General features: G+C 38.2%; 1 protein-coding gene across 1 annotated transcript in view; it reads left to right on the top strand.

The window, feature by feature from the left end:
• FOCAD (focadhesin) overlaps positions 1-16031 on the top strand; it is an 86328-nt gene extending 70297 nt beyond the window's left edge. Inside the window, exons 30-43 of the mRNA XM_010021345.1 lie at positions 491-613; positions 1401-1478; positions 1863-1934; positions 2101-2203; positions 3289-3369; positions 4460-4588; positions 6957-7072; positions 8247-8504; positions 9151-9240; positions 10397-10574; positions 12073-12170; positions 12995-13246; positions 14389-14464; positions 15958-16031. Coding sequence (XP_010019647.1) covers positions 491-613; positions 1401-1478; positions 1863-1934; positions 2101-2203; positions 3289-3369; positions 4460-4588; positions 6957-7072; positions 8247-8504; positions 9151-9240; positions 10397-10574; positions 12073-12170; positions 12995-13246; positions 14389-14464; positions 15958-16031 — 1728 coding nt within the window. The remainder of the gene's footprint in view (positions 1-490; positions 614-1400; positions 1479-1862; positions 1935-2100; positions 2204-3288; positions 3370-4459; positions 4589-6956; positions 7073-8246; positions 8505-9150; positions 9241-10396; positions 10575-12072; positions 12171-12994; positions 13247-14388; positions 14465-15957) is intronic.
• The last annotated feature ends 5251 nt before the right edge of the window (positions 16032-21282 follow it).

The raw sequence follows: 21282 nt of genomic DNA, 5'->3' as shown, positions 1-21282 counted from the left end.
AACTCCAAAAATAATCTCCTTTATCTCCAGATTACAGTGCATGTTCTTTGTTACATGCTTGCCAGGGATTTTTTTTTTAAAAAAAAAAAGGAAAAACCAAAATAAAAACACCAAACAAAAAAAATCCCCAAAGCAACCATTTTGAATCAAAGCCTGCTATTATACTAATCAACTTTTTAGAATGTTTATGTGGAAAATAGGAAGTCAAAACAGGGTACCTTTGCTGCAGATTTTTAATTTGTATCAGAAGGTGCTCTAAAATAAAGGCTCCAGATCAATCCATGTGCCAAAGATCAGTATTTGATCTCAGAAAATGTTATGTCACTTGACATGAGAAAATACTTAAAATAAGAAAACATCCAGTATTTTATACAAAGGCATTGCTTCTAATTATTGGTAAATAATAATTAATGTTTCAATAATAAATATTTAAAAGAATACAGAATCATTTTGAAGATCTGTTTTTTAATGTGTTTTTTTTGTCTTACAGACCCATGGGTTTGCTTTAGCTCTAGGTGCAGTAGTACATGGATTGTCAGCTTGTGGTCATGGAAAGGCTGAAGACCTGAGTAACAGACTAATGCCAGCCTGGATAAAAATTGTGCTTGCAGAGGTAAGAAGTTGGAATTCATATCCTGGTTTTTACGGGGAGAGGGGGAGTGGATATTTTGAATGAACAGTAGGGACATAATTTTCCTTCCACAGGAGTAATGCTGGGAAAAGTTAGGACTATCTGAACATGCTGTGTGATATTTGGAAGCAAAAATACGTCTTTGGGCTGTTGGCTAAAGGAAAATTCCCAATGTTTCTCTTCTGCTTGGATGATTTGAGATGTGCTTATCTTAAGGAGATCATAATTTGTACATCTTTACTCATTTGGAACATCATCCAAGAGTAAACTAGGTTATTTAGTGAAGATGCCTTTTGAAATTAGGTGCTACTTACCAAAATTAGACTAAGAGAATGGTGATTATAGTGACTTAATTGTTATAATAATTTTAATTTATCTAATTGTAACAAAAATTGAGTGTTTGATATCAAACTCTAAGCTTACTCATAAAGATTGCTGCTGAAGTTAAGTATCAATAAAGTAATGATATCTCAGAGTTGAATTGCACTGGCATATTTTATGGAATACAGACTATGCTAGAAGAAAGTGATCTGTTTAAGAAGCACTGCCTGATGATTTCCGATTGTGGGGGCAAGGGAGGAAGCTCCATATAAAGCCTTCATTCACCAAGAGTCAGATGAATAATTATCCAGCATGCTGAAAAGGTAGTTGGGATGAGAGGTGTACAAGTGATAAGACTCATGGTTTTTAAGTTGGAAGAAATAAGTGTTTCGTCCTACAGTATTGTGTGTGATCACATTGACTCACTGATCCTGAATTATGCTTCCAGGGTTCTCCAACAATGCAGCGTCTGGCTGCTGTCAGTGGACTGGTTGCACTGGTGGGCTCTGAAGGAGGTATGATACAGGTGAGAGCATGCAAGCAAATGGTACCTTTATCTCTTCTAGAAATTTTACTAGAAGGCAAGTTGGAATGTCATCTTCTGCATCCTTAGAGATACCAGGGTATCACATTTATGCACTGCTGAGTCATACTGAGTATAAACCAAGTGGGATAGAATTACAGTGTGTAAAATGAGGGTCTGTTCTGTTTTCCCTTAATATGGCCCATGTACAGTGCCAGTGGGGAAAAGCTTACAGCCATGTAGGCTTTCTCCTTTTCTCCTCCATTCCTTCACAAAAAGGCATGTGTACAAATGTAATTTGTCTCTTCAGCACTTGTTCTCTGTTGTGTTTTTTCTTTTCTTCTGTTATAAAATTCACTTCCCCCCACCTTTTTTTTTCTTTGGCAGCTGAAATCTGAGAGAATTCAGTCCTCCCAGTTTCAAAGTAAGCTGAATGAAGTCATCAGAACCCTTACACAGGTAAGAAGGTAGCCTCTGTTTCCTGCTTTGGATAATGTACTAGGGTACTGTGACACCTTGAACAACCAGGCCAAATCTGCTTAAAGAAACTGGATAATGTCTGTGTATAGCTTGAATGAGGTCTTGTAGGGAACTCTGTCTAACTAGTGGTTTATTGGCTCAACAGATAATCAGTCTTTCGGGGCAGATTGGCCTTCAGACAAATGCAGCAGGACTTTTGGGACGCCTTCATATGTCCTGTTTGTCTTCTTCCCAGAACAGGGCATCAGGTAAGATGCTTTATTATTGCTGCTTAAAGGACATATAGAGGTAGCAGCTAGCTAAAAAGGCAGCAAGGGACACATCAGATAATATAGGCTAGACACCAAAGCCCTATTAAATGACATGACAGCCTTTGAACGGCTGTCATGGTTCCGTGTGCCATAAGTAAAGGTTGGAATGTAAAGCATGAATCACTGTGCTGAATAGGATTCCCCCCATCTGCCTTTACTTACAGTATTAAAATAAGGTTCTGAATTGTTGTGGTCAAATTTGTATGTTGTTTCTATTTTTATTCTTTTATAGAATAAACTGTAAAAGATTTTATGCTGCATATGGCACATGTGTTTGACATCTACATTATCTGCTCCATGCCCTGAGAACTGATTAATCTACTTCTTGTTTTTTGGGTGGGTTTTGTTTTGTTTTGTTTTGCTTTTTTAGTACTTCCTCCAGTATAAAAAATCCAACAATTAAAAACTGATCCGTAACAAGAGCAAGCTGACTTTTCAAAAGTATTTTCTAAAAGAGATCTGCTTCTGGTGTTCTTTCAATATCCATTGGTAAAATTAAGGCAGAAATACACCATTGATGAAGTACCAGTAATAGGAGGGAACTAATGAAGTGGAAGCTGTTCCCTTCAGTATGAACCAAGTTGGAACAATATGAAGTGTAGCTAAATATCCTCATCACAGAAAAATGATTCTTGATATTTCTCCTTTTGTATAATCATGGCACGCGTGCCTGAGATTAGATGGATGCTGAATGTCTCTGTTGTATTAAACTTACTAAGGATTTGAAGCTCTCCCTTTTAAAGCCTAGTGGCTGATAAATTTTGAGAAAGTTCTTACCACTGGTATTTCAATTGGTCAATTTATTTGTTTTTTCAGACCTGGCACCTCTCACCAACACAAATGTTTAACCTGCCTTAAAAGTGGAAAGGCCAATACATCTATCTTGTGGTCTAAATGCTTTGAGTCACCCTCAGAATTAGCCCAAACACAGCTCAGTTGGGCCTTTGAATTTACACAGGAGCTGAAGTTTGTAATTTCTGCTGACACATTTTAGTATATAAAGAGACTTTTTGTCTTCACAGTTCCTCCAGATTTTGGCTACTTGCCTGAAAACAGCTTTATTAGGGCAGCCATTGACTTTGCCATTGAAAGTGGGAAAAAAGGTAAGAAGGGATCAAACTACAGTATCCCGCTGGGAAATTTGTTACAAGTATAAAAGGTGGCCCCAATAAGCTGCTTTTATTTGCCAAAACTTTTTTAAATACTAATTTGAATTTCGGTAGCGTGGGATATTTAATCTCTAAACAAAAAGTTGAATAATGCTTAAAAAGATAAAGTAGAATTACATAGTTAGGCTTTAGTTTTCTCTGCTGGATTTTTATGAGTTTTTAAACCCTTTCTATTTTTCCTTCTCTCTGTGTCTGTGAGAAGATGGATCTTCCCAGTGGGAATGAAAGTCAAATCACTTTAAGTGTTCCTATGAATCATCAGGAATACTCCATCATCAGGCAAACTTTATGCTGCACCTTATTTCAGTGATCTTAGATTAAGATTCTCTGTAACAGAGCAGTATTCAAATGGGTTACCTCTGTCTGATAAGTGCAGAGGAACCTAAAGAAAGTATGCTCTTGCATAAGGAGTGGTAGAAAAAGATAACTGAGTACAGTGTTAAGGGACATAAAGCAGAGGAGATTATTCCTGTGTGGAGTTTAGTGAGCTCACTGCTGTCCTATGAAGCAGGCTTTGCTTTCAGTGGAGGTAAAAACTCCCATGCCTTGGGAGCCCATGCCTTGCCTCCAGCAGGACTTTCACTGAGTTAACTCCCTGTGTTTAAGTAACACAGTATATAACAAAGGTTAGCACCTGTGTGACAGTTTTGGTGGCCTACAGGATGGGTAAGGAGGGCAGTGTCAGGAAACTTTGCTGTTCTCCTACTAACAAATGTGAAAATATGATCCTACTAGATGAGGAATATCTGTAATTAATTTGTAAATTAAGGAGAAGGAAAGTTTCTATTTATTAGTATCAAAAAGCTTTTTTGGATAGGACATTAATGTTAAAAATACAGTTGTTGATTATAAACAAGAGATAGCTTAATCTAAGATACAAACAGATATAACAGTAATTTTATAATGCTTTTCGGTTCTTTACTACATACTGGTCTTCAGTGCAGTGTTGACACATTTTTTCCTGAGCTGCTTAGCCACATGTGTGTGTACAAAATTCAGACTATGATTGGATCTTCTGTTGTAGGCCCTGAATCTGTCCCAGCTGAGCTGGTAAAAGTAGCCCTGGCACCCATTGCATTAGTTGGAGAAAGCCATCAGTATCCACCTGTAAACTGGGCATCTATTCTTTCTCCTTTGATGAGACTAAACTTTGGTAAGATTAATAGTGTTCAGTCTTTTGTACTTGTCATAAAACTTCTTTACTGACACAGCTTTCACAAACTTCAGAGCCCGCTTCAGGACTTGAAGTTATTACAGGGATTGAAGTGTTTACTATACTTTCAAGACCAGCTTTTTAATCTTTGCAAGCATGTATTTATGCTCACTGTGTGGATAGTTTGTTTTAATGCAAGAGAAGACCAGAGATGAGAATTTTGAGCAGTATTAGAAGTTCCCTAAAATGCTGGTAAAATTGGAGTTTTGTTTCTCCTCATCTATGTAACTGTTATCACTGGCCTTGTTAGATTCTTTACAACTAGGTTGGGCAACTTTACAACTAGTTTAGTGCTGTTGTGTTTAAATTGATGTGCTGTGGAGCCCAGGATATGGAAGTTTGTTCTTATTCCTTTCTGCTGGTTATTTTACTTACGCAGAGTGCTTGTATAAGCACTAGAAATCACTGAACTGTCCTGCAAGGATCAACTACATGCTAGATACAGAAAGCTTTGGCTACGTATCAAATGTTTTTCCTTATACTTGAACAGCAACTTCTGTTTTCCTTGCTATTCTTGCAGTTGATTGTACAATCTTTTGTAAGAGTAAGTGGAAAAATTTCCTATACTGAGCTTTGCAGTCCATGCTGATGCAAATTTGTGTGCAACCTTATGAATAGCTGAAACTTGTTAAATGTATAGGGCATTTTCTTATTCCTGTTTTTCACTTAGGAGTCTTACTTTTGTAAATCAGGGGAATTCCAGAGAAAACAGTACATTGGCATTTATGGCTGTTTTTATTGACTTCAAACAGCATCATAGTCTACATTTTTATGCATAATTTCTCTTGACTGTCCCTCTGTAGTGTTGTGAAAGTTGCACACCCTTCCAGATTGGATGGAGCCTTGGGCAACATGGTCTAGTGTGAGGCATCCCTGCCCATGGCAGGGGGTTTGGAACTAGGTGATCTTAAGATCCTTCCAACCCTAACTATTCTATGGTTCTGTGATTATATATACATGCAGAAATAGGTCTTGCTTTGTGCTAGTGAGCAATTTTTATGTTGTGCTGGAAAGCATAATGCAGAACAGTTGTATTACGACCTAACAGTCCACCTGGAAATGCGGACCTCTAACAGTTTTTCTGGATCAGAAATTAATGTTTTAATGAAAATCAGACTTACATATGCCCAATTCTCCTAGATTCTCTAGGTCACTGTTATCCATGTCTGAGAATTCATGACTTTTTATGAGCTTTAAATGTTTCACAAGTTACACTGTGAAGATTTGTTCATCTGTAAACATACTGAAGGCAACAGCTTGCCCTCCTATGTTAGAAGGTTTATTACAGTTGTTACTGAGCAGAAACAATATAATGTCATTGAACTAATACCTGATTGTTATTTAATAGAGATCTGAACAGTCATAAGCAATCATAATCTGGTTCTTAGCAGTCCAAGTTAGTGAGAGGGAATTTTTGAGTTGGTTAGCAAAGTATCTTGTAACAATTTAACCCTTTCTAAGTTCTGCAAATTACTTAACTTCTTGTATAAGATAGTATATTTCAAAGAGCCTGATGCCAGGCTCTTAAATCTTTGCGTTGCTCATGCACTAATATTGGTGAACTTTATAATAAAGTCATGCTATACAGATTGACACTTTCGTTACTGAAAGAACATTTTAACTTGCAATGTAACTATACAAGTTTTATGATGACATGTAATAGTAATGTGTCTTCTGTCTAACGGGTCAAATGCTGGTATAATAATTGTTTATCCTTACGTTGCTGTAAGGATAAATGAATCATGAAGCAATCATGAACTTTCAAGAGAAACTCATAAGGATCCCATAACCATCATAACCTGCAGGCACAGTAAGATCTTCCCATGTGTTAACCTGGAGAATGCTGCAACCAAGTACCCACAGCAGTAACATTGACTAACTTCTGTTCTGTGACACACTACATGAGCATGGGGTATATAGAAGAGTAGAAACGTGAACAAATGCTAATTACTCCTACATTTACCAGGAAGGAATAGTTGACTCATTTCTCCTTCTGTAGATTATATCTTCTCTGTATTTGGCAGGGAGGTTTTTTTACTCTTATTTTTCTTACCATTCCCATATTTTTATTCTTGAGTGAATTGAAATGAGCTTGGTCAAATCCTGAGATTTCTTGCTGAAAGTGCATGAATGGGAAGAGGAGACTTGTAACATGTTTGTGTTAAAAGCTCTAGCAGCATCTCTAGAAAATCAGATTTTAATGTCATGCTCTAGTAGAACAATAACCCTCCGTTATTTTATGAATTGAGAACAAATTTAAAGAGAAAATAATTTCTTCATAACTTCTGTTTATTTTCTTCTGGTTTAGGTGATGAGGTAAAATATCTCTGCCTTCAGCTGGCTGTGACACAGGCCCAATCATCTCAAAATGCCGCAATGCTTTTGGGGATGTGGGTGGCACCTCCCCTTGTCTACAGTCTCAGCGTATGTATGCCAGAAAATTTATGGGAGCTCAGCACCTCTTTTCTGTAAGATTCGTAGGTGATGATGTTTAGGATGTCACACCCAAAAGGGATTACTGGGTTCAGAATTCTTTGGAAATACTGTTTAGCCAATATTTACAGTGAGAGAAAGGCTATTCTGGGGCCTTGAAATTCAAAGCAGTCTTAACATCTGCTGCACTGGTTTTACTTGGATTGCTTAAGACTTTTTTCCTCTCTCTTTTTGTGCTCTAGTTCTGATAACCTAGAGATGTTAGAAGCCATGACATGAGGGGAGAAAAAGTGTCTTTTATTACATGAATTGATAGTCTTAGAAAAAAAATTGCACCTATCTGTCCAAAAGCTTTCCTGTTTCTTCCAGCAGTGTCTCTTGATCTAGTAAAATGTGTTACTTCTTGAAAACCTTGAATTAATTCTGTAGACAGTCAATAGACTAACCTGTAGTGTAATCAAATTCGGGCTTAACCTCCACTACAGTGCAGTTCTTCTTACAGAGTAACAACATGGACGCCATTTTACAGTATATAAACCTCCCTGAATCCCACAGTACACTTGGTTATGCAGTTGTCTCAGTTTATATAAGTTGAGGATCAGGATTTCTGTGATCTTTTCCATTACTTCAAGGGGTATTTTTGTCTTGTAATTTTTAATTCATTAGTCTTCACAGATACGTGAACGCTTAGTGGCAATTTTAAAATATGTTATTGGTAAGGTACCAAACAAAAGATGAGCACCAGTTTCTTACTGCAGTGTGGATTAAAGGTCACAAAATGAACTAGCAGTATTAATGGTGCTAGGGGTACCATACTTCTGTCCTTGGTTGTCTAGTCAGTCTGTATGCTTTATGTAGGAATGCACTGGGCAACATGGAGTGGGACAATGGGAGGAAAATCACATTCCCCCTGCCAATACAGAGATTAAATGTTCATTGAAAGAAAGTTCCTCAGTTTTTAAGGGAAACAGAATATTGACATGTTCGAACTTCTTTTAGTTCAAGCAAGTCATCAAAAGAGGGAGTAAGAGTTGAGAAGTATTTATGACTGAATGCTTTTCTAAGTGGTTTGACTCAATTTGGTGTAATTTCATCCTTTGTAACAGTAGTTGAAGGTCATTAAAGAGCTATAATCTGAAACTAAGCAGAAGTTTTTTCTTTTCAGATGAAAACCCAGAAATACCTTTTCATGTCCCTTTCCCTGTGGATGAAGCATGTTGCAGAAGACAAACTACAGTCATTTACAGAAGTGTTTCTGATACAACAGTTTGGAGTGAACTGCAGAAAAAACCCAGAAATTTGCCAGTGTGTTTTACAGGGTCTTATGCAAGCAATGAAACTTCCAGACCTTGCCCAGTACTGCTGGAGCTTTCTCTGCAAGGCTGTGGAGAAAATATTTAAGCTTCTACCAAATGAGGTTCAGGTGAGGAATAAGCATGAGAGATATGAACATTGTAACTGGATATTTTTACTGATGTTAAGTCCCATCTTTTTGCACTGACTCATCAGATTTTAAGTATGAAGTGGATGTAAAATTTTAGTGATAGTAGTTAAGATGCCTGTATAATTTCAATTTAAGTTACTTTCAGATATTCTTTAGAATATGACTAAGTGCTGAAATCAGTTTAATGTACACTTTTCCCTCATATATGATTTGGTAATGGAAAAATTCAGTATAAGTACTGAAATAAATATTACTGAAACAGAAGCAGAATACAACCAGAAGACTTGGGTTGTTTTTCCTCACAGAAGATCCAGCTTCTCACAGTGATTTTAAAATAAAATAAATAATCTAGCTACAGAAAATATCTCCAAGGAATAAGGGCATTTTTTCATTAAAAATAAAACAAAATCTTTGGAAGTTTTCAGATACCATTATTCCTTAATAATTAAGCACATCGAAGACCCCAGCAAATACAGAATTTCTAAAGTAGGATAAGTAAAACACGGGTAGAGATTAGATTAAATATTCATCATGATAATTAACAAAGTTCCTGGACTCACCAGTTTTAATAATGAAGAAACCTGGAACTTTACGTCTCAACATGCATTTGCTTTTCTGTTCCCAGAGAAGTGAACTGGAGATGTATGTTGATGTAGCAAAGTGTATCTCAGAAATGGCTGATTCGGAGATTGATCGCATTGTCCAGTTCTCTCAGGTAATTGTTTTACTCCTTGTCTTTTACCGTCAAATCATGTAAAACAAGCATGCCTTACCATTTTTTTTGGTCACCAGCTCATTGGGAGCATAAATTATCTGCCATGCAAGTAAGAGTGTTCTGGCTCTAATTTGCAGGCAGCAGAGAGAAGGCAAGGTTGTAAGAGCCCATATCCAAAACTTCCTCTAGGCAGCTGAAATACTACTGATTTCACCTGGGAGCTTTGAACTGCAGAGTCTTAAGTAACTTGGTCAAGTTCAGGCAGAGCTCTGTTAGCAGAACATTAATGCTGTTAGATCTTCTGAATCCCAGACCAGTGATGAAAACAGCAAATCATAGTCCTCTTTGGTTAATATAATGACTTACCTGAAACAGATTGTAAATGCATCCCAGTGATTAGATATGCTTAAATTGGTGGATCCTCACTTGTGTTAAAAATGTGACGTACTTTGATTGAACAACCTTTCATTCTTGACTTAATGTGCTATGTTTGTGTTCACACTCAGAATGTTCCCTGGTGGACAAGATGGTTATGGATGACAATAGAATAGAAAAGCTTTCCGTTTCTAGCTCACCAGTGGAATCAGTTAGCAGTGGAATTCTTAGCAGCTGAAGTGCTAAGGAAATTACATGCGGAAGGACTTGATGTTTTTAGATGAGGTTGTTATAACAAAATCCATGACATAAAACCATGTTGTGCTGTTTACTGGCAGATTCACTAGAGAATCAAGCATTTAAATAGGTTAGGGAAGCTGAACTGTCATTTCCTTATATCTTTGAGCTCTTATGTCTGTACTGGAAGATGCCATTTAAGAAAATCATTTTTGTCACTGCAGTGAATCTGTCTTTGCAGGAAGACTTGCCTATCCAGAACTGTCAGGCTGGCTCATTTCAATTTAAAGGGAAATGTAAAATTTAAAGCAGTATCAAAACAGTAAAAATGTACTGAGTTGTGCTTTGCTGGACTGTTTAGAAGCACATAAAATAAAAGTAATATGTAGTCTTCTGTTTCGTAATTTTTCGTGAAGAAAAATGAGCTGGCTAGATAACTAAATATTTTCTCCCCTTTTTTTTTTTGTAAAGGAGAACTCAGCATCTATTGTTTCCATGAAAAAGGTACATTTTAATCTAATGTGTTTTTTAATTGCATTTGCAGAGCAATATAGAGAAGGCCACATTCACGAAGGTGTACTTGATTTCTCAAGGCAAACTGCCTCTTATGAACTTGAGTGCTGTGATTGATACTGTGTCAGTATATCACAAGAAAGAAAATATTTCGTGGATGCTGTTGCATGGTTTCTATCATGCTCGCATTGTAAGCCATGAAAATACAGGTAAGGTCAAGCTTATGAAGAATCAATAATAAAATTAATAGATATTGATGCATCTACATGGATTTTAATAATTTTAAGATGGTTTAACCTAAGTATTTCCAGATTTCTCCATACTAGAAACTACTCAATCTTCAGAATTTTTATGCTCTTCAAATACTTTTCCAATACCACTGGAATTAGAATTCAGAATGTGAGAGGAATTTGAAAAAATTCGAATACTTGGGTCAAACATTGCTTTTATGTTTTTCTTCAATTCTTTGTTTCTGTGGATTAGCTACAAATTATTCATGTCAGACAGGTGGTTTGCAGCCTAGATTTTAATCTAGCTTTGACTAGATCCGTATCTCCTAGTATTTGTAGACTTTCAGCATGAGGTAGTGTTTGTTAGAAATGTATATAGCACATTAAAGACCAGTCATAGTGCAACTCTGATAACTGTCAGATCTAGTATCTGACTTGCCAGTGTGTGACACAGTACATAGGGGTGTGTTCCCATGAAACAAGGTGAACCAAGGAGATAGCTTGTTTTCCTGAGCTTCTTGTACTGAGTTGACACAGGAAATACTGTCCTTCTCCATCTTTGAACCACACCAGATAGTATCTGGTGGGTTAGTGAGTTAGGTTCGGTCAGCTAAGGCTCTGATAAAGCACTGGAGCAAGAGAAGTAGCAGAATCACATAGGAAGATAAAGGAGGAAGAAGCAACAATATAAAGGAGGAAGAGAGAGGCAAGAATGAGGCTTTCTCATTTTCATGGCAGAAAGATCTTTGGATGGCAGTATTCACAAAACAACTTCAAAGCATCATATTGCTAGATGCTTAGCTGCAAGCTGTGCTTGAAGAACTTCAAATGGTAGTGAGTTTTGAATGTGTGAAGTGAGGCTTTTTATAAAAGAGGAGGCAACGTGTAAAGAGTACAAGGAAATGGTAGTGTATGAAGTAACTTGGTCTCAAAGGTGAAGGCTGTTATTAGTTTGTAGAAGGTAGAACAGATTTTGGGCAGCAGAATCCCTAGGTTGAGGGTTGATTTGATTTGTATGCCTTGACTGTATTTTACAGATCCTCTCTGCACTATAGGAGGATTTTTGCAGCACTCACTGCTGTACATTGTTGCCCAATGTATGGTGACATCAGTGCTAGACTTAGATGAAGTACTGTGACAAAAATTTCAGGGAGGCTTTAAGATTCTGTAGTGGTCCTATATGCAGACTGGGTTAATGGGATGTGTAGGGTGTCATTTGAAATAATTCTTGCTTAGCATTCCTTTTTCTTTGTGTACAGTGTGTTGTCTGCATTATAAGCAAAGAGTTGTACTGTTTAATTGCCCATATGCCTTCTATCAGTGGCAACCATGAATCAATTGTGATAGCGGTATTCATGATCATTGTTCTTCCACACTCAGTGCTTTGTTGCTATAGTGATTCCCTATGCTTGCTTTTTAATGAAAAAATGGTGCATTCCCGTGTTTTATTTGAGTCAATGTTCTTTTCTCCTTCTAGGAGTGTTGAAAAGAATGGACTGGATGCTAGACCTGATGGGCTACATCAGAAATTTAGCGTACAAGTCAAGACCCTTAGAAAATGTCGATCTTAAAGAGGTAGATGCTGTGAAAATAATTTGCAGCTTTCAGGAAAACAGGTTTTGATGTATTTCGAATTATAGCTCAGCAATAAGTAGCGTTCCCCACGCTTTTTTATTTTAGATGATTGTCATCTTACCTCCATAGAGAAACTCTAAATTTTTGTAAATGTATGTGTATTTAAAACTCATACTTTAAAATAACCATCACATTTAAATTATAATAGAAGCTAGAGGCAACTAAAGGAAATCATTGCTTCAAATCTACTGTATTTAGAAAAATAAAAGGAAAAATTTGAATTCACCAGTAGAACTGTCTAAGCAGTTCAGAACTGTGCAGCTGCCATTTCTAAGGTTTGTAAAGTTTTAGGGAACTGATATTGTTTATTGTACAACAAACAACTGTTTATTCTTACATCTGTTCAGCTATTCAGGTCTTCTGGTTGAGGACATAAAACAAGCTGCTGTTTAGATCAGGAAAAAGCATTCGTTACATTGCCACAATATTTCCCAACCATTTGTAGCACCACAAGGGTGACCATCTCTAATTTCCCTCAACGGTCAGCTTGCTGTAAAGAAGTTATTTCCCCATTTTAAATGAAATGTGGATCAGCATTAATCTAAACAGTGATTTTTAGAAGAGTGTTTTTGGTTTTCTGTCTACAGACATTTTAGTTTGATTGGGAGTTCAGAAAAAGGCTTATGTTTCTTCAAGTGTAAAAGAATATGAAGATATTTTTATTTCTTGCATTTTGGATGCTAGCTGAATTTTCAGATGTTTGTTTTAAAGAGCAAACTACCATCTGGATTTTCAGTTTGCGTTTTTGCCTTTTTCCTTTTTAGTTCATAGATTTCCTCCTGTGGCTGTTTGCGGCGTCTGTGGTAGCCTGGGCTGACCATGGTGCACCATTACTGCTTGGACTCAGTGCTAACTGGTTACTGTGGAAGAAGCAAGCAGCATTACCAGAATTATCTGAGGATCGCATTGGCAAGCACCCCATTGACAAGCTTGCTGTGCAAGAGACTCTCACTCTCCTTCCAAGCAGCATTTCCCTTTTGCTGGCTAAAGAGCCTTGGAAAGAACAAAGACAGAAGGTAAAATTGCATGTAGTAGTAAGCTTTTTCCAAGGATCAGATCACACCCTGGGTTTAGTAGTCAGCTCAAGTCTAAAGTGGAATAGTTGTTTTGTCTGTATCTATTGCATCTGATTTTTGATCTTGTTTTTCTTTATTTGTAATCAGATATGAATGTAGTTTCTCAAGTAAAATGTAAGAGTTGCAAAGAACAAAAATCATTACAGTGTTGGGACTCAAGAGGATACGGATGGCGTAGGAGAGTTGGGAGCTGCTGGTAGCAAGTCAGTCTTCTAAACACTGAAGGACAGATCCTCTGCAGTTTGACTTCTCTACAGTGGCAGTTTAGGGCAATCAAAGATCTGTATGGTTTATAATGCGTGTCACTTATTTTCAAGTATAATTTTAAAATAAATGTGGAAAATTGTGCATAATTTGGCAACCCGACTATAGATTGCTTGTGGTAGAAAGATGTGGAAATATTGTTATAAACCTATAGATTGTTAGCTCTTTTTTGCAAACCAGAATCTATTAAGGGCTGGTTCCTATACACTCCTGTGCTCAGAGTTACCACTGAAGTGAGAATTCAGAATGTGGGAGGAATGAAGGAGTGGGCTGTTAATATGCAAATGCATAATTAGGCTTTAAGAAAGAGTTTGAGACTAATGCCCTGAAAATCATCTTGATAAGTTTGAAATACCACATTGTCCTCCAGGCACCCTGTGCTGCTGGAAACACAGTGAAAAATGAGAGAGGTCAAAAGAGGGACAAAAGTAGCTAAGAGTTTCTGAGGATTTGCAGTAAAATGTTTGAGCAAGAGCCTGGTAAGAAAGGATCATATTAATAGGTTAAAGTCATGAACAGGCAAGATGGAGGCAAAGTATTTACTGTTCCATCTTCGTTACAAAGAATTACTGCTTAGTTAATGAGACGGAACAAAGGGAGTTTAAAATCCAGCTGTGGGAAAAATTACACTGGCAGTGAGATGTACTCTAGGGCATTTGGATAGTTTGGGCAGAAGCTTGATTGGCCACTGCCTCTGATAGATAACTGAGAGTTTAGCTGCAGTTAGATGTTGTTGCCTGTCAAACTGAAAAGAATTTGTGGTATTCTGATACAGAGGCAGTTTTAATTGAGATTTTCCTTTATATTTCAATCTTTAGTTTATTGACTGGCTGATCAATATGATGGGAAGTCCTAAGGAAGCATTATCAGAATCTTCCATGGACCTGCTGAAAGGTAGGGTATTTTTAATTGGGTCTTTATTTTTCCTTGACTATCAGTGCAGATCGAAATCTAGTTGTTAAAAGAAGTGAGATGAATCGATACTGTTAGCATGTGTAGGAGAGCTATATTTTGCCTTTAAGAAAATCCTCACAGGTAAGTTAGCATTCCTGTCTCTAACATCTTTTATTTGCTGTCTCATCAGCTGACACTTAAAATGTACTACTGAAGATTCAAATGACCTAAAGGTACATATGGCCCTACAAGCGTATTTAAGTGATAGATCTGACAATTATTTTTGAGTTACCTTTAAAAATAAAATGCAACATCTTATTTGGAAACCCTCCACTACTGGAATAGGAATCACATAACAATTTATTCAGGTGCAACTGAAGACTGCGCTGTAGGGAAGGGATAGCAGACAGGCAATGAGAGCCTAGTAGAGTAGTCTCACAAGAAAAGATAGAGGAATGATGGTTGCTGAAAAGATATGTGAAAAGAAAAATGGAAAGTATGTGATATTTGAATTTAATTAATTTGAAGTAATGTTGTGTGGCCCTAGCATGCACCCTGTTGTTCACCTAGATACGTAGGACTGTGAATATAATCTGTGCAAGTGATTCTGAGAGGATACCACAGATACTCTCCAGTGCAGGCAGTGTGCTCGTGCTTTTTTTTTGTTAACACAAGGCACCTTCTTTCAGTCACCTTTTTTGCTGGACCTAAACATGGCTTCTTGAAATCCAGTTATAAGTTCTTTGCATTACTAGGATAATTAGCCCTGTTTTGAGGGTCTGCAATCTTTAGTCACCCTCTGATAAATTTCAGAATTCCCCTGTTGTGTCTGCTAATCTCCACCAGAAACAATGCTAAGGGTTGTTGGAGAATCTCCACTGTATATCAAAGGATCCTGGTACATACAGAATATTTTCAGTATGCTCTGATGGAGATGAGTCACTGTATCCTTTGAGCTTTCCATTGTTCTTTTGCTTTTAAGTACTAGATCATAAAACTCCCTTCTGGATGACAGGAATGTGGCTGGTTTGGTTATTGGATTTTGCTTAAATGCATGATCTTTTAAAATTGAATTGGAGAATCAGTGAATTGCATTTCCAAACAGTGAATTGCACAGAGCACTTAAGACATTGTACTTTCTGCTTCTGTCCTTTCTTGTGCCTCCTATGTCCCCTTTTGCATCAGTCCTCATTGAATTCAAACTTTCCACAGTGTTGATTGATCTGTGTACTGTTTCAAAGTAGGACACATGCCATAAAGCAGATGAAAGGCCTAGTACAGCATCACATTTCAGAGGGGTATAGAGACTAGTGTTTCTTGTGAACCGTGGAAGTAGCATCAGAAACTGTCAGGCCAGGAAGTGGAAAAGTCATTAAAAGATTCAGGAGAAGAAGAACTGAATTTATACCTGTGTTAGTAAAATGACTAGGGAGAATACTCTAACATCCTTTCTGAACTGCACAAATTAATGTAATATGTCCTTGTCTTCACAGTTACACTTCTGGCTTTGAGGTCTGTTGCAGAGTTCAGGAAGAAAGCAGTGTGGACCAAAGCTTATGGGTGGTAGCTGCAAGCTGTATCTTATCCAGTGAAGAGAAGTGCACATCCTTTGAAAGCATAATAGTACTACTCAGGCATCAAGAAGACTAATTTCAAAGAGGTTTTCTATCATAAGGTTTTGGCTTTTTTTTTTTTTTTAGTTTGTTTGTTTTGGTTTGTTTTGTTTTAATTCTTTTACCTCCTTTTGAAGACTCTAAGATAAAAAACAGTATTTGTTTTTTCACTGATGGAATGGTGGTCTTTTGCAAACTACTTAGCATGGTTTATGCTGTGCTGAAGCTAAACAAGAAATACACATTCAGTTGTTTCAGTTGTATTGTTTCAGTGACACCTGGGGAGCCTCGAAAGTTGGAGTCTGAAAAACTCATGGAAGCTTGCTAATGAGAATGGGTGGAAAAAAGTAGAAGTATGGGTTCAGCCCAATTACTGAAGTATGTTTTAGTGTAACAGACTTCTGAATGAGCATTATTTTTTAACTGATAACCCTTTCTTAGTAACATCATGGTGCTCTTGCAGAGTAGTGCAAGAAGGTAAATTGAACATATTCAGCACATTGAAGGTATATAACCTGAGTGGGGTTTACGAAATGCGTGATGTGCTTGTCCATTTTGCAACAGCTGTATCCAGATTGTTGAAATAAAACAAGACCATGGAAATAAATTCATGATTCTAATGGCTGCTATGTCCCCAGCTCCAGGGCAGTTGCAGTTTTCTTTCCACTTGTGACTGTTCTTGTCTCCTTTATTCTCTTTTTACATAAGGAAGTGCCTCTAGGCAGAAGTGACAATATAGCAACTCTTTTCAACCTTTGCCATCTTGAGTAGCCCCTGACACTTTCCATATTAAATAATCTTCTCTTTATGAAGGAATAGAGAAGCTTCCTACTTTGCAATCTTCCTGAGACAGACCATAAAAGTGGTTTTGTATATAACAATCCTCACTAGTGTAGGCAAAAATTAACTGAATATAATTGCTTGGGTACTGGTCCCTGATGTCTTCCAAAGCAGTACTAATGAGAGCATTGTTGATTTTGAGCAGCTTATATGAAACGTTACCCCCCCTATAATCTGGAGTCACCACACAGTGCAGGAATTCTCTTTATTTCAGGACTGATAACATTTCCCCTGTGGCGGAAATTCTCCTCTGACTTCTTTAGGGGTTTTTCTCACCACTCTAAGAAGTTCACTGTGGGATGGCAGTGAGCTTCCCACAGTGATCAGACGTTTCTTCAGACATTAGATGTGTGGAGGATTAACACAGTAGTTATTTGTATTCCCAAAGTAGTGTATAGTAATGATAATTTCCTGCTCTGTATGCAGCTGTGTACTGAGAAAACAGTCTAAAGGTGAATGTACAGAAGGATTCGCTGAAAAGCAGTTGTCAGAGAGCCATGTCTCATGACATTTGCATTTGTGTTCACTCCTAAGTAACCTCTAACAAAGCCAAATATGTCACATTTTCATTGTGCCATATCTAGTGCACTGTTTCAGACTAACTTACATTACTCATCTGAGTTTGCATGCATGTTAGCCTTTTAATTCACTTTAAAAGTTTGCCTGATTTTAAAGGTAATCTTTGGGTAATGCACACATGCTGTGTTCTAGTTTGCATAGGGGAACAGTATATAAACATCTGAATTAAAGTATATTGATATACAGTAGGTATTACATATCTTGGCTTACAGTTGGTAAGCCAAAAGATGTCATAGCACCACTTGAGGGTAGAAATGCTAATGCAGCTCCAGACAGCACTGCGGTTTAGGAGCATAACTGAAATGCTTGCACACCAATGCACCAGAGTATGAGAAACAGCGTGAACTGGAAGCGTTGGTCAGTTCCCAGAGCTGCGATGTCACTGGTGAGACTTGGTGTGATGAGTCCCATGACTGCAATGCTGGATCAGGGCTGCAGCTGTTCAGGAGGGACGAGCAGGGCAGGCGAGGTGGACGAGTTGCACTGTATGTAAGGGAGGGCTTTGACTGTACAGCCTTTACAGTTAGGGGTGATGTGGTTGAGAGCCTCTGGTGAGGATGAGGAGGGTGGAAAACAAAGGAGGTTGTTGTAGGTCCCTTCCAACTGGAACTATTCTGTACTAAATAGCGTATTCAACAACCCTGTGTGTTCAGTCCACAGGAATAAACTAGAGCTGGCATGAAGTAAAACCCTCTAAAAGGCAGATAAGTTGCCTATTGGGTCCTCATTGTGAATCATTTTGCCCTATAGTTCCATTCCTATTGGGCTGCTGTGCCTGCAAGTGTACACATAGCTTTTGATAGAGTATTCCTCCTGTTGTGTGCTAGTGCTGGACAAACAAATAAGACTTATTTCTAGGTGATCTTTCAAAATAGTATGTTGCACTGGAGACAGTTCAAGGACTGAAGTGGGCAAGTTGGTTGCTACTGCATTGTAGATGAGTGGGAAGGCAGCAAAGGAAGCTGGTGGTGAAGATACTGGTAGGACATATTCTTGTGATTCCAGCATAGCTGTTCTGTGGGCAAACAGAAAGGATTCTTTTTCTATCCTTAGCACTTACGTATAATTCTTTTCCACACTGTATGTGTTTCATATGCATATTTATGAATTCAGTCTCACAGTACATAATGCTCTACTGAAAGTAGTGGGGTTTTAAATGTCAGACAAATGTAGTCAGATACTCTTCTGCTCGAAAAGAGATTGTCTAACCACTTACATATCACTTTCCTAGTGATATTTCTTCATCCTTGCCTATACAGTACATGCTTTCGCTTATGTTTATGTATGTATGTAAGAACAGCACTTATTTTGATTCTAATATCAGAATATCTGAATGGAGATGATCTGGGATCTCAAGACTGATAGAAGTTTTGAATAAAGATTTAATTTCCCAAAGGTGGAAAGACTCAGGCAACTTCTTAAGCACACTTTTTCCTGTCCAGTCCTGAGCTTTTCCAGAAACTAAGTAAGGTGTAGGACCTGTAGTTAGTAGCCTGCTGTGGTCACACATGGAAGACTGATTCCCTAGATCTCTCAATTGCCTGCCACAAGTTACCTCTGCACCATAAGGGAGTGGGAGAGTCTTCTGTCATTAACTTCATGCCCTTTCCCTGCAGCTTCAATTTGGGGGTCCTCTGCATAGTGAATTTTAAATAATCCTTCTCCTTCAAGCATTTTAGCCAGCTGTGAGAATCAATGCACAATGCACAAGGGTGAGCATCACATACTGGTAATTTTTTTTTTAACATAAACCTGTAAATATGGCTTAATACAAGTATCTGTGGTACATTTGACCTTGGATGGCTGCCAGATGCCCATTCAAGTAGTCTCTCTGCCTCCTCAACAGGACAGGGAGAAGATAGGATGAGGTAGCTCATGGGTCATGATAAAGACAGGGAGATCGTTTACCACTTATCTCACAAAACTGGACTCTACTTGGGGAAGAGTAATTTATTACCAATTCAAAATAGAGTAGGATGGTAAGAAATGAAAAGGAAAACACCTTCCCTCCATTCACCTCTTCTTCCTAGGCTCAACTTGACTCCTCATTCCTGAATTTTCTACCACTTTGCTCCCCAAGTAGTGCATGTTGGGTAGGGGATGTGGATTACAGTCAGTTCATAAACCTTCATCTCTGCTGCTCTTTCCTCTTCATGTTGCTCCCCTGCTCCAGCATGGGGTTCCCTCCCATGGATACAGTCCTTCATGAACTGCCCCAGCATAGCTTCTGCTCACAGATTGCGGCTCTGAACCCATGGGTCCTTTCCATAGGGTATAGTCCATCTGGAAAAGTCTGCTCCAGTTCCAGTCCCTAATGGGCTACAGTTCCTGCCAGGAACTTGCTCCTATATGGCCTCTCCATGGGCTGCAACTTCCTTCAGGGCACATCTACCTGCTGCAGCATGGGGTTCTCCACAGGTTACAGTGTGGATATCTTCTCTGGCATGGTCCTCTGTGGGCTGAAGAGGGACAATCTGCTCCATCTTGGTCTTCTCCATGGGCTGCAGGGGAATCTACTGCAGTGCCTGGAGAACCATCTCCTCTCTTTCCCCACTGACCTTGTGTCTGCAGAGTTGTTTCGCTCACGATTTTCTTACTCTTCTGTCTCACAGCTGCACATAGCGTATTTTTACCTTTTATTAAGTATGTTTTCACAGAGGTGCCATCAACTTTGTAGTTTCACTTTGCAGTGTTCCACAGTTGCTCTGTTTTGGAGCTAGCTGGAACTAGCTATGTCTAGCATGGGTTGAAGCCCCTGGCTTTCTTCTCACCGAGGCTATCACTGCAGCTTCCCCACTGCCAAAGCCTTGCCAGGTAGACCCAATACAATATCAAATGCCATGTTTCCTCTTACAAGGGATGTTAACTCCAGGCAGTTCAATTATAAACACATTAGATTGAATTTCCAAGGGGAAAAATGTCCATGTTTGACTTTAACATGTTATATAATGATTTGAAGTGCAGCTGCTCTCTACGTTTCTTCACATAGTCCACACTTCAATCAGTTTGGGTCACACAGAAGTCCAAAGTGGAAGTACTTCTGTTTCTCTAATGAGTTCCAAATTCCTACCTCTGTTTGCAATGCTTTCAAGGAAAAAAAATAAAAATCCAGGGTTTACCCTCTACTGCTGCATGCATGACCATGTTGCTTATGGTTTGCAAATACTCCAGTGGTCACAACAGTCTGAAGGCATTGTCTGCCACGTATATTAAATAAATAAAAATTATAGGTGACCTTTCGTAATTAATTAGTTCAGCTTCAGTCCTTCCTAATATACCCTCGTAGGCTGTATGGTTTAGAAAGTCATACAGACAAACCCTCTTCATACTGTGATAGTGTTCATTTCCCCTTAAATATTTTCTTCCTTCCAACAATAGTCTTTTCTCTTCCCCCCAGTTTTCAGTCATGTTCAAAAAACAAAAACCTCACTTTTCTCCCCCACCTGCTTGAATTCAAATATCGGTGATAATCAATATGGATGAAACATCAGAAAAGCCCCTGCCAGCCTCAAAGCAGTTATTTGCCCGTTTTTGCCTGTACAGTCTGCTTGGTTGCTGTCTATATTCTTCATTCCTCAGCCTTTGAAGAGACTGTGGTCTAGTTGCATTCTCACAGGTAGTCCCTACAGAAGTATGAAGAGCAATGCACTTGAGTAAAATGGCTAGAATTTTGCATTTGGCTTCTGATCGTCATTCACTTCCCTTTAAATAACATGTATATGGCCTAACATCACACTTCTTTTGTGTATCTGTCTGCTGTTCAGCACGGAAGAAAATTAGTGTGGA

The sequence above is a fragment of the Nestor notabilis genome, unplaced genomic scaffold (assembly GCF_000696875.1).
Source record: "Nestor notabilis isolate BGI_N333 unplaced genomic scaffold, ASM69687v1 scaffold8629, whole genome shotgun sequence".
Classification (NCBI taxonomy): domain Eukaryota; kingdom Metazoa; phylum Chordata; class Aves; order Psittaciformes; family Psittacidae; genus Nestor; species Nestor notabilis.
The sequence above is the reverse complement of the archived record's forward strand: the minus strand, read 5'-3'. Positions and strand labels throughout refer to the sequence as shown.